Consider the following 13079-nt stretch of genomic DNA (forward strand, 5'->3'; position numbering starts at 1 on the left):
CCACCCCTAGTAAACACACAACATATTAAACTCTTCTCTGACATTTAGACCCAGAAAATCCAAATTTGGCCAGTGATTGATGGTCATGATGGGAGTTGAGGTGCCATAAGGGAGTAATAGCCACCATGTGTGTGACAGTCAGAAATACCTTTTGATCAAGCAAACGTGCATCCAAACACTACTGTTCCATCAGCGTAATCCTCTCAATGATTCATTCTTCATGAGCCACTTCCACAGATGAGAAGGATCAAGACGTCTTTCCTTTCCAGTGTTTGTTTTCTTTCTAATATTTGATTTCTCAAATAAAACAAAAGCCACCAGTGTATATTTTGTTACAACGTATGTTATTTAAAACAGAAAGAAGAAAAGCACTGACAAAGAAACTTACAAATTACGAAGAGCACTTGAAGGCAACATTGGTTCTCTCCCACCCGCTCCACCTCATTGGTCCACAAACCACCGTGGACTTAGGGGAATAGTAGTTTATTTCACATTTAAACAGCGACATTGTAACGCATGGCATGGTACTTTTATTTGCCACAACCTTTATTATGCACTACCATTGTTTAATGTTGTAACTGGACCTCGAAACACGATCAATATTCTACTTTTTCACTCTTTTAATTCAAGCCTGGGCCTGTCTTTCGACATGAATGACTGCTAAAATGTTTGGTGACACAGCGACGCCATCCGGCTCAGGGCCGAATGGTGCTGTTGTGTAGTAATGTCAGCAGGTACAGGTGAATGAATGCTCGGGGCCTCTTGAACGCCCCGCCACAAATAAAAACTTTTCAGAGCCATTATTATTGGGTGGGTGAGTGACTGAGCGAGCAAACAAAATGGACAATCTCACCAAAAACATTGGAACAAAGCTTCACAGCGTTGAATTGTACGTACAAATGAAAAGCTAAGAAGCACATTGTGTGCAGCTATTTACAAGCACTATCTGACTTTCCAAATGTATTGTTTTAACGTTTGATTTATGAAAAGCTTTTTCTTTTATCATTTGAAGCAATGCAAACCCAACATTTTCTGTTGAATCAGCTTCATCTAAAACAAACCAAAACGAAAAAACGTCATAATGTTACGTTTAGTGCAAGCTAACTACTTAGAAACCGGATGAGACACGAACGAAGTATGAATTTTTACTCGTGAAAATGTAGTTTTAACGTTATAACAAAATGACTTTCCTGTAAATTATTATGACTTTTCTTCCGATAAAGGTAAAAAAAAAAAAAAAAAAAAAGTGCTCGGTTTTCTCAGGACGCAGCTCTCTGCTGTCAGATAACGTATCATGACGTCACCTACGTACAATAAGTTAAAGTTACCAGTTCACGTAACGTAGTCAGTTACGTTCGTCAAGTCTTTTAACATTGGCGTCAACGTTTGTTTAGTTAAGTGCTGGTTACACAAAGATAATTAGCGTTGCTGTCAAAACCAATAGACCACAGGGTCTAAGAGTTACTGTTTTAACTTAAACTAACTCTTTAACTCTGGCTGGTAAATTGACATCATTCAAACAATGGCTGCCTGGGCCGTTCGACGTCTAAAGTTAGGTAACATTTCACTCTTTCGTAACTAAACTCCCGAAATTATCCTCAGCGAACGCAAATCAGTTCTACTGACTCATGTTAGCGACGGCTAATAGTATTTCTGACAGTTACCTCAACTGTCCACAGCTAATCTCCATCCGGTAGATAGACGGAGACTCCCAACTGAGTTCGCTCACGGACGCGTAGCCCCAGGTGGTTTAGACGATCTATCCCGCCGGATTATATTTCACGTATTATCATATATATACACTGCCCCCTGATTATATTTCACGTATTCGTGTCATTTATAGCATATATTATGTAGCATATATTATGTATTGGCACACGTATTATTTCTTAACACCACTCCAGTAAGAATAACACTACTGGATAAAACGACGGCGGAGTATGCCAGTCGAAGCGGCAGTAATGCCAGTAACAGGACGTTCTTGGCCAGTTTATAACACTCTAAAATCTGCCTATGATAGATGTGACATTAATCGCAAACCAGAGGCATGGCGAACTCAAGAGTATCTGTGATGTGACGTTAACTGACCGGAAACGGAAAGAGGATTTATCCACCACTTGTTAAAACGTAACGACAAAGTCAATTCATAGGCTAATGGTCATACTGTAGGTGTATTTGAAACAATATGTCACTAATTATATGTCAAATACACTTGTACGTAACAAAAAACTAACATAAAAAAAGATAACTAGCTCCGTTATATGTCGGTGGGCTCGATAGTCTGGCTAGCGGGAGAGTGCCGACCGGGGATAGTCCCGCGTTGGGGTAGACAATCAGGGAATCTCTCCATCCTCCACAGCCTGAGTGAGCGGTGGGGCTTATCGCCTCCACCCCTCCTCGGCTACTGTTGGCTGTGGGAGGAGCTCGCGAGGAGCTCGGGACTCCCACTGGCTGTCACGCGGGTAGTTTTCCTGTGGAGGTTCGGGCAGAAGGAGGAACTACGTCGTTTCTGATCGATGTCAGGTGCAAGAAAACTGGTGAGTACGGCTACGCAGAGCTTTTACGGTTTTTACTAATCAACGTTTCTAAATGCATGAAATTTTGAGAGGCTTGTGTTAAAGGTTGATGGTGATTTATTGAATTATCCTGCACATCATATTCAGTTAGCTTCCCAGCCTTGTCTCCACTGCAGGCATGGATTTCTGTTATGTTCATAACTGAAGACAAAGTAATCATTTTTATGTCTCAGCGTGGGCAGACAATGGACAGAGAGTATGGTGCAAAATGTGCTTGGTCATGCGCTTTATTTGCATTTTTGATCTTTGTGTTGCATCGTTTCATTTGTCTGTGTTCTTTGTTTTGTCTTTTGTCATTAAAGGAGTAAGAGGTAGGTTACAGATGCAAATTGTGGGCGTTCAAAAAGTGTATTTATTAGCAGAAAGAAAACATAGAGCGCACAAGCTCAAATATAGGTAAATCATCTTTTTAATTTATTTAGTCAGGAAGTCCCTTAAGATTAAAATCTCCTGGCCAAGATAACACACCATCGCAGAGTTACACAATTTATACCATAGAACATGAGCAGAGACAGGGACCGGAAGAACATTGAACTCTCACAGGGATACTCCAGTACGACCATATAACGCACTGAGTCTATGGTTATTTTGTTCCTATGGTTGAGATAAAGACTAAAAAAAAAAGATCAGTGAGATAATGTTGAACTCCTTAGCGCCCGTATTGTCTGTTGTAGAACCTGTTTGCGGTCCACCCAAAGTTGTAATTCAAGCCAGCTGGCCTGACAATGTCTTGCAGAAATGAATGTGCGCCAAGAACCAGGTGAAGAGCAGGAGGAGGTGACTGGGATGGTGTGTCAAGAGACTGACCTGAAAGATGGACAGTAAGTCATAATGCTTCTCCTGACTGGAAGAAGATCCCGTTTTCTCATCTGTGTCTGGGAGCCTTTTCTTGACCATTTTGTCCATCTTTGTGTTTAGGATGAAGGAAGTAACTGTGGGGGAGCAGAAGGTGTTGCTTGTCCGCACCCACGGTCAGTACAGTGCTGTTGGAAGCCAGTGCTCTCATTACAATGCACCTCTTGCCAAAGGTAAACCTCCTGCTCTACACACCAGCATCTGAATGAATAACTTCATGAAATGTTTTGTGCTGAATTTAAGTAGTGATCATTGCATGTTCTTTGATAATCCAGGAGCACTGGTTGGTAACAGAGTGAGATGCCCCTTTCACGGTGCTTGCTTTAATATCCGAACTGGGGATATTGAGGAGTATCCAGGTCTGGACAGTCTGCCCAGTTATAAGGTAAAACATGCATGTAGAGGTCAACATTTAAGAGCAATTAACCGTTCCTTTTATAGGAATGACTCCAGGAGTGATAAAAATTTAGTCACAATACTTAGAGAAATGTTTTGTCAGCTCTTACCACACCTTTTATGTCTCCTATCATTATGTTTGCAAAATTAGATTAAAGTCCATTTTGAGTCCACAGTGTTCATGAGGCAGGAAAGGTGTGAATTTTGACGGAGTTAACGTTCTGTTACTAGATGTTACTATCGTTCAGGGTACTTCCTCACTTGTTCTAAACATTTCCTGTTTTTCTGAATGGATAGCTTTTGGAAAAATGTCTTTTAGCTGGCTTTCTGTACCTAAACTTCACTCTCATTTGTTAAAAAAATGACAGGTCAGAGTTGAGGATGGCAAGGTGTATGTTACCATCGACAAAAATGTAAGTGATGGCAAGTTAAATAGATAAAAATGATCCCACAGCTTTCTTTCATTTTGTGTTAAAATACTCAACAGTCTCTTGTTTGTTTGTTTCAGTCTCTGAAGTTGACGAAGAGGGTGAAGGAGATGTGCAGCGCAGTACCAGACATCAAACACACTATCCTGCTTATAGGAGGAGGTACAGACCAGATTGAATAAATATAGCTACTTTATTTGCTGCTTCAGTATTCAGCCCATGTATTTTGAATTTTTGGGCCTCACAAATGGTGCTAGTAGGATTTGAAGAAAGAGACTAGGCTCTAATGAATATGGGAGTAAAGTGCTCCCTGTCTGTTGAAGCTCCATCTCTAAATGTACGGTCTTAAAATTTACATGCTGAATGAGTTTTGTGATTTCAGGCCCTGCTGCCCTGGTTTGTGCTGAAACGCTGCGGCAGAACTGCTACCAAGGTCGGATCATCATAGTCACCAAAGACAGCCTGCCTCCATTCGACAAGCCCAAACTGAGCAAGGTGGGAGCTAAATCAGAGTGGAGAGGTAACCTGGATTCACGTGCATCTGTGTCCAGTCGCTGTTGTTGAGTCATAGATCTTTCTGTCAGTGTTAGCTGACAGCCTGGTTTTAGATGTTTTTAGTGAAGGGCATTACCTCTTCCAGGCTTTGAATGTGGACAGCAGCAGCATCATCCTTCGGCCGCTTGAGTTTTATCAGCAGTATGGGATTGAGGTTTGGACACAGAAGGAGGTGAGAAGCAAAAAGGCAAAAGGGACTGTTTGTGTTTTTAAAAAACAACCAATCCTCTCTTTGGTCACGTTAAGAAGTGTGTTTTGTGCTGCAGGTGGTATCGGTAAGCCCAGCTGATAAAGCGGTGAAGCTGAACGATGGCACTTCGCAGCATTTCGACCAGCTTCTCGTCTCAACTGGCTGCAGGTTCGAGTCGCCATCCTGTTCCCTTCAGTCTTGTTTGTTTCACACTCATCTGACTTACTGGACACACAAAGACACAAAAACACTTGTGTAAAAAACCTAAAAAGAGTTTTTTGGGTTTCCATGTGAGGCCAACATTATAGTAATAGACCCTATTTTTTTCACAGAGCGAAGCAGCTTCAGTGTCCTGGTTCTGACCTGAAGGGAGTAAAGTTGCTGGAGACTTATGAAGATGCCAAAGAGATTCACAGCTCCTGCCTGGGCCAGAACGCTGTTGTAATTGGAGCCTCCTTCATAGGTTATCCCATTCAGTTTCTCTTCACATAGCAGAATGAAACGTGGATTGTTGACCTTTATAAAAACAGGCTTGCAGCTGTTTTTGTGTTTGGCCGTCAGGTTGACGTGATGCTCCATTTGGAGGGTGTCATGACCCCATTCATAATATGAAAGATACTGTGTAAATATTTGACAGTGCGAGATAAAACACCAGTGTTCCAAAAAAAACCTCTTTTATTAATCATTAACAATGATAGTGTGAGCAACTGATAAAAAAGCGATCCAAGCTGAATCTAAGATAACGTGATAGCATCAGCAAACTCCCTACATAAATCATATTCATTCAGCTTTGTTTCACTCCATATATTGCAGACCACTGAAGTCTTTGTTTAATTGACACAATAGGTATGGAGGTGGCATCCTACTTATCAGACAAAGCTGCCAGCGTGGCCGTGGTGGGCACCACCAGACTCCCGTATGAGCGATCTCTGGGGCCAGAGATCGGCAAAATGAGTATGCAGGTGAGAAACCAGGATGTGTGTCATTGCTCGGTGTGATTTTATGAACTTTTATTAAATGAAACCAACTTTAAAACACAGTTTTTCCTTTTAAGATGTTGGAGGAACACAATGTAAAGTTCTACATGAACGATGGAGTCGCTGAGATCAAAGGGGAGAACGGCAAGGTAACTCTCTGAGCATTAATGTGATAATATGGCTCCGTCATGTTCAGGTGTCCCAGGAAGTCTTAACTGTGAGTCAGCATGCACAATGCCAGGACTCTGAAACTGAAGTATGGAATTCAGCCATCATTAATGCTCTTATTCATTGTCCTTTATACTGTGACATGGCCTCTATTATCATTACCTATAGCGTATCGCTAAATCAGTCTCTTTGTTTTTTCCAGGTGAAGGCGGTGGTGCTGAAGAGCGGTACAGTCCTGGAAGCTGATGTGGTGATTGCTGGAATTGGTAATTTTATTATTCTCTTTCAAAGTGTTGGGATGTATCCTTTTTATTCATGATTTTTTTAAGCTGCAGTTCTGAAAAAAAAACAAAAACAAATGCAAAGATCTCTGTTTTTCAGGTGTAATCCCCAATTCAGACTTCTTGGCAGGAAGCGAGTTGGAGGTGGATTCAAAGAAGGCTGTGGTTGTCGACAAGGTAACACACATACAGTAGAGGACTCAGCCAAACTCTCATCACTGTGACACTGACATAGGAAATGAAGCATAAACGTGGCTTTACAGCTGTGCATGTCTGATGAATGCACTTGATTTGCTTGCTGTTGTTTATTTCAACATTAAACTTGATATCATCTTAATCCCTCAGATGATTGTGTCACTGCAATCATTACCTCTGTCTACTGTTAACCCACTGCTGCTCGTTGTCTTTTCAGTTCATGAGGACCAATATACCAGATATTTTCAGTGCTGGGGATGTTACCTCTTTCCCTCTGACCATTCGTGGGGACCAGCGGGTCAACATCGGTCACTGGCAGATGTCACAAGCTCAAGGTAAGAGACTGAAGGACTCACAGTTTCATATTGTGTTTGTTGGATTCATGTTGCTGATAAGGCTGAGTTAAGATACTTCTGCATCATGCGCCTTTTTTTTTTTTTTTGGTCCAGGAAGAGTAGCTGCCCTAAACATGCTGAAGAAACCAACCAAAATTGAGTCTGTTCCTTTCTTCTGGACTGTGTTGCTTGGGAAGAGTATCAGATACACAGGTGGAGTACTTACTGAGAATATGCCAGCCTTACATTAGACTGTTTTAAACTCTCATTTAAAGTTTCATTTCCTCCCTTTCGTTTCCTCATTCTAGGCTACGGGGAAGGATACACAGAAATCGTATTCAAAGGCAAAGTGGAAGAAAGGAAATTTCTGGCGTTTTACATAAAGTGAGCGGCTGTGGAATAACTCCTGATGCAGCTGAGCGTGAATATATGCAGTCTGTGCTGAATTTCTCCTTTGATTGACAGGGACGAGGTGGTGGTAGCTGCGGCCAGCCTGATGTTTGACCCTGCAGTGTCTCGTGTTGCAGAGCTGATGGCCACTGGCCAGATTTTAACAAAGGCGCAGGCTCAGTGAGTGTCACGCTGCATTCACACAAACTAGACTGTGTGTTTTTCAATACTGTCTGCACATTAAACACATGATGGAATGGATTTCTCAGCTGTGATATTGGTTGTGTTATATCACTGGGGAGTAAATTTCATTTTTACTGTTTATTACTAGCAATGAGATGAAGAAGCCAAATTCAAAAGACCCCTTACAATACAGCCATGACCCACAGTGAGCTCAGCAGTGACTATTAAACCTGCAGTAACTGACTCTGGCCACTTAGGGGAAGCAGAAACATTTACATGTGACCACCTGCAATGTTGCTTATTTACGCATCCAGCAGATGTGGAGCAACATTGACATTCAGTTGGTGATAGCTCTGTCTAGTTAGTCACCAACCCATGAGAGAAATATCTGGCTCTTTAGCTGCTAAACGCTACACTGTTCAGCCGCTATAATTGCAAACTTCTAACTTCAGTGTCGGGCAGATAGTGTAGAGTCAATTTTTAGAGCTTTTCACAGAGAACTGCCAACCATGGCTGAATATGATGCATGAGTGTAAAATCAGAGGCCATAAAAGCAAAGCAATGAGCTGAAAGATGCTAAAATGCTAATTGCCAAGTTGGGCGGCACCTTTTCACTCTGCACGTAGTCATTTGATGCATTGTTAATTTGGAAAATATAGATTATAGCAGCTCAACCTATGAACTATTATACTATTTAAGTCATGTAAGCCTTCCACAGGAGTGTGAACTATGAATTTTGTTCTATGTAAACATCATATCCCAGATTACAGGGCGAGACTCATAACCGTGACACTGTTGAACATTTGTTTTCTTACTTCCTCGTGTATTCAGAGCTGATGACCTGAGCTGGCTGCAGATGTAACCCGAGGCCTGCTGTGTCCAGGTGTAACACCTCTCCGTGACGAAGGATGTCGCCGTTCTCTTTCTTGATCCTCTCCCCATCAGATAATGCCAAATTGGACTGCTCTGTTTACTGCCTCAGGGCCTCTGAAGGCCAATCAGATGCCTGCTGTTAGAGCACTGTTACCATAGCAGAGAGCAAATCTTTATTGAATTTGAACTTTGTGCACTCTGTGAATAATCTGATCTCGGTGTAATGAGCAGAGCCTGGATACGACAACGTAAATCCAACCCTGATCCCAAACGAGTGGGGACCCTGTGTAAGACCAAAACAGACAGAATGTGATACTGTCCTCATCCTGTTTGACATGTCATCAATTAAAAACAGTACAAAGACAATATATTTAATGTTTTACCTCATCAACTTTTTGATTTTTGTAAATATATGCTTTGTTCTGTGTTCAGCTGAATGTAGGTCAAAAAGGTGGGATAGTCATAGTACTATTATAATAGTCAAGTGATGCTTTTTCAGACTTTTTTATTCACCTAAAACATTTTGAAAAGACACACACCACTGCACTTGTCTTAGTTACAATATATTTAATGAGTAACTTATTGAAATTACAAAGGTCAGTGAAAATACTGAACTTCATTTACATGGTGATGGATGTGTTTTTAATGAACACTTATCTTTTATCTCTGATATGTATTTATTATTTTTAGTGTCTGGTTTTGAAGTTCAAATCCAGATGAGGATGAAGTAGCGACGAATACTTTGTCGAATCTTACATTTCAGTGACTGAAGAGGTCTGTGTTGACTAATGCTCAGGTCTGAAGCAAATCATTTAGGCAGCTTCAACCACCGATTATCCGTATCACACCACATATTTACTGTTGTCAGCCTGTGGGTGCAGCGTGGAGGCTGTTTGATTTATTGACTCCAGTGCATTATTGTTCATCTATAGATAACCTTTGCTGCTTCAGTTGTTCTCGGTGTTGACCGTTGCTTTTATGATGGTTATACAACCAAACAGAATGTAATCGTCTTCAGGTGTAGTTAAACCTTTCTTATCTAACGTATCACAGGGCGTTTGTTATTTCCTTGGATTTTTAACTCCATTTTTGTTGTCCATTGCCGCCTTGAATCTTGTCTGTTTGTCCTCTCCTCTGACAAAGTGGCTTTTTTTGTTGATTTAACATTTTATAAACCACCCACTGCCTGCCAGCAGGGCGTCCACTCTCAGTCGTCTTTGCTGTTACTGCCTGCGTGAACTTGTTATATATTTACTTTGTAGTACATTTATTAACTAACACCCAAAGGTTCCTCTCTCGTGTTGCACAGTGACAGCAGAAAACAGGAGGCAAACATTGGGAAAATGCTTTTATTGTAATTTTTACACAGAATCTTTTTCTTGTACATTCATTCTTTGTTTACTCGAGTAGATCAAGGTTACTTTGTAAATGAACTTGTTTTTTTTTGTTTTTTTTACTAAAAAATATATCATTTTAGTATATGGACACTCGTTTATTAGCATGTTAGTGTGACAGCATTAGCTGCCAAACAACTGTAATTCACGGTATTATTCAGAAATTACTCAACACATTTCTGCTTAACTACGTCACGAGTGATGGACGCTGATTAGCACATCAAATGATTTGTCTCATGTACTGTCACAGACTCAAAAATAATCAACTCATCAAAATCTAAAAAGTTAATGTGGTTTCATTTCCGTAGTTGTACTCAGTCTTCAGTTGCCTCGGGGTTCAGCAGCATCCTTCTTTCTTTGTTTTGGAGCATTGAGCCACTGAGTATCCCAGTTTCTCAGCCAGCAGAAATGGGTCGAGGTGGCAGTACTGAGGGAAAATGAAGGGAATCCACAGTCATTCACACACGAGACTGAAAGAAATCTTCACTTACTCCCAAAGCTTCCACTGTGCAGCTGCTACGAATTCTTAAATACTTGGAGTTGCACATTAAAAATGAAAGTAATTGATTTTTTTTAAAGATAGGAAACCTGTTTGATTTGATTCTTGCATGCAAAATGTGGGTAACCTTTAGTTTCTTTCTGAATGCAGTAAGTAGTTAACCTTTCAAAATTAAAGCATTTCAGCCACAGTAAACTCTGTCTATCAGCTACCTGGGGGGTTGACTCTGAGCTGGACGTATCAGGTTTATCCGATATCTCGATTTTGAAGTCCGGGGAGAAACGGGAGCTCTGGAGTATCGTTGCCATCGTTCCATTTACCTCCACTGCCACATCTTTCTGCACAGGACGAAAGAAAACACTCATCTAATCTTTCCAATAACAGATCTTTTTTTTTTTAGATGTGAATATGAGAAAAGTATGACATATACAGACTTGTTTTTCCTCTTATGGGAACAATAACACCACTGCTTATCAAATGCAAACTTTGATAAAGCACTTTAGCATTGTCCTGATGTGACTTTTACCATACCTTGAAACAGTGGGAGGAATCAAAGTCCAGTTGATCTGGGAAATCTGCCACAGTTCCTTTATAGGTAACTGTTGCCTGAGTCATGACCCGACTTTTGGGCAGCTTAAACAAGCGGTAAGTGCTGGAGGAGTAGTTGATGTCACCTGCAAAGTGAAGAGTGGGCTCAGCTGTGCGATGAAGATTACCTTCACGTGTCATCAAAAGTCAGTGTGGTCTTTTGGTACCTGCTTTTGCCTTGAGTTCATTGTTGTAGACCACAATGCAGCTTGATGAAACAAGGTGCGGCGTGCTGAAGCCGACACTGTGGGCCAGTGAAATCAGATCCTTCCAAAACAGAGAGCCACCCATTCCTTCACCTGAGCCCAAAAACAAAGAGGTCACACCCAAAGGACACTTTACGTCAGTGATACAGTGATTCTGTATTCTCTCCTTTTACATGGAGTTTTTCAGTGATAATGCAAAGTGATTTTACCCCACAGGAGTGGATCTTTCTTCATGTGGTCAGGAATGACCTTGCTGGCATACATGTCACTGAAGTAGAGTTCACCGCCCTCCTGTGTAAAATAAGAGCGCGGTGAGAGCCATAAATTCAAGTTACCGTACATCTTTTTAATGCAGTTGGCAGAATTCCTCAGACTAACCTTCAGGGCGTTGTAAGCTTGCTGCAGCACAGCTTTTTTATCGGCACATAAACAGATGACACAGTTGGATCTGGATATGTTAGAGGGAAAACAGTTTTATCAACTTATCAAATCTGTCATACAGTAATTGAGCATAAACAGGGACAAGGTGCAAGGATAATGCACATCACTCTACAACTCAGGGTTGTACAATGAAATGCAAGTTGATCATATAGAATCACATCCATGCTTTAAACCTACAGTAAAACATCCATTGAGTTATCTTGTATGCCGGCCTCGTTGAGCTTCTCCATGTACCCCAGGACAAAGGTGACGTTGGGCTCCTTATAGCCAAACTTGTTCTGATGATACTCAATGTACTGGCGAGACGCTGTGACCTGAAGATGCAAGTTAAATCAGTACAAAGCACAGACAATGAATGACAAATGCTATGTGTACAAGCAGGTGTAATCACCAGATCTTCTGTCATATCGATCCCTGTCACATGTCCGCTTGGTCCAACCAGTTTACTGTAGGCGAAAGAGTCTCTGCCATAGCCGCTGCCGAGGTCCAGGACTCTGCAGCCCTCAAGCTTCGCTGGAAAGGGAAGGCCGCAGCCAAAGAATCTGGAGAGAAACACTGTTCATGACAACAGTGCATAACCACAGTCTGGCTGTGCATTAACAGGAAGCACACAGGTGTTGTAGCTCTGTGCTATAAAGGATAAAAGACTGAGAAAGACCCTGGACAATACAGGCTTTTTCATTAACATGTGTATAGTTTCTGATGTGTTTACAGAGAGGCTCAAAAGCCATTTGTCTGTGAAACTGTGGCGTGATCATGAGTGGATTTTTGCCCAACTTGTCTGCTTCATGTGGACAATGACTGCTGCAGTGCACGTGTTGAGGAATCTCTGAGGAATCGAGTCAAGTGCCATCATAGCAGAAGATGTGTGTGACGCAAAAGCAGAGGTGAGAAGTGACTGCAAACCGTACTTTTTGGTCACCTCCGGGTGAACCTGGCTTAGTGCATCTTTGACACTTTTGGGCAATGGGCTGCGGGGCACACTGCAGGAGGGGGCACTTGTTTGCACATCACAGCTGGTCTCCAATAGGGTGCCATAGTACTTCTGCACACATGATAAAGATGTGATGGGAAACATATGGTCAACAGCTGTCTTAACTGCATTGATTTACAGGCTCCATGGTCAGCTGCAAAATCCAATTACAAAAATCACATCCTCACCACTATTACATATTTTCAATATTAGGATTCCGCAGCTCTGACTTTGCTTTGATTGAAACGTTTTCAACTTCAAGATCAAACTTCGCGATCAAATACGACTGAGCAGCTATTATGTAATGCCAGAACTTCAGAAGAAGAAAACTTTCTGCATAAACTCCGTACGGAAATCAAATCGACAAGAAACAAACCAAAATACCTTCACGTTTTCCCGCACGTCGTCACCAGTCGCCATAACGTCGAACAGCGTCACACGAACACACAAACGTGAATCTAAGCTATGTGAAAAGCAAACGCTACATATTGATGACAGCAATAGTTTGGTCGGACCTGCCCCGCTATCAAGACTAGCGCACTTCCGGTTGTTGTTTTTTATTTTTCAGAATAAAAG

The 13079-nt window shown here is 41.5% G+C and overlaps 2 protein-coding genes across 2 annotated transcripts; one reads left to right on the plus strand and one right to left on the minus strand.

The window, feature by feature from the left end:
- The first annotated feature begins 2426 nt into the window (after window positions 1–2426).
- On the plus strand, window positions 2427–9611 carry aifm4 (apoptosis inducing factor mitochondria associated 4). The gene is made up of 19 exons (XM_076735667.1): window positions 2427–2537; window positions 3313–3397; window positions 3495–3604; window positions 3707–3816; window positions 4196–4240; window positions 4336–4417; window positions 4638–4750; window positions 4896–4982; window positions 5077–5168; window positions 5333–5463; window positions 5847–5962; window positions 6055–6126; window positions 6348–6411; window positions 6527–6603; window positions 6839–6956; window positions 7071–7169; window positions 7265–7340; window positions 7422–7526; window positions 8361–9611. Exons 2-19 carry the CDS (start codon window positions 3315–3317, stop codon window positions 8389–8391), a joined length of 1611 nt encoding a protein of 536 aa, XP_076591782.1. The 5' UTR covers window positions 2427–2537; window positions 3313–3314; the 3' UTR covers window positions 8392–9611.
- A 127-nt stretch (window positions 9612–9738) lies between these two features.
- On the minus strand, window positions 9739–13015 carry LOC143323673 (arsenite methyltransferase). Its single transcript, XM_076735668.1, has 10 exons — window positions 12888–13015; window positions 12442–12575; window positions 11922–12072; window positions 11708–11844; window positions 11468–11537; window positions 11299–11380; window positions 11051–11182; window positions 10827–10969; window positions 10508–10633; window positions 9739–10223 (listed from the first exon to the last, which is right to left on the minus strand). Exons 1-10 carry the CDS (start codon window positions 12921–12923, stop codon window positions 10134–10136), a joined length of 1101 nt encoding a protein of 366 aa, XP_076591783.1. The 5' UTR covers window positions 12924–13015; the 3' UTR covers window positions 9739–10133.
- Window positions 13016–13079: the final 64 nt, after the last annotated feature.

Source organism: Chaetodon auriga, chromosome 7 (genome assembly GCF_051107435.1).
Source record: "Chaetodon auriga isolate fChaAug3 chromosome 7, fChaAug3.hap1, whole genome shotgun sequence".
NCBI lineage: Eukaryota > Metazoa > Chordata > Actinopteri > Chaetodontiformes > Chaetodontidae > Chaetodon > Chaetodon auriga.

Excerpts from the sequence above, each read along its gene's own strand:
- aifm4 (XM_076735667.1), top strand. The coding sequence starts at position 3,315 with ATGAATGTGCGCCAAGAACCAGGTGAAGAGCAGGAGGAGGTGACTGGG. Across the intron at positions 3,605-3,706 it reads CAATGCACCTCTTGCCAAAG|GAGCACTGGTTGGTAACAGA; the intron begins GTAAACCTCCTG and ends TTGATAATCCAG. Across the intron at positions 4,241-4,335 it reads ATGTTACCATCGACAAAAAT|TCTCTGAAGTTGACGAAGAG; the intron begins GTAAGTGATGGC and ends TGTTTGTTTCAG.
- LOC143323673 (XM_076735668.1), bottom strand. The coding sequence starts at position 12,923 with ATGGCGACTGGTGACGACGTGCGGGAAAACGTGAAG. Across the intron at positions 11,183-11,298 it reads GAAAGATCCACTCCTGTGGG|GTGAAGGAATGGGTGGCTCT; the intron begins GTAAAATCACTT and ends TTTTGGGCTCAG. Across the intron at positions 10,224-10,507 it reads GCTCAGAGTCAACCCCCCAG|TACTGCCACCTCGACCCATT; the intron begins GTAGCTGATAGA and ends ATTTTCCCTCAG.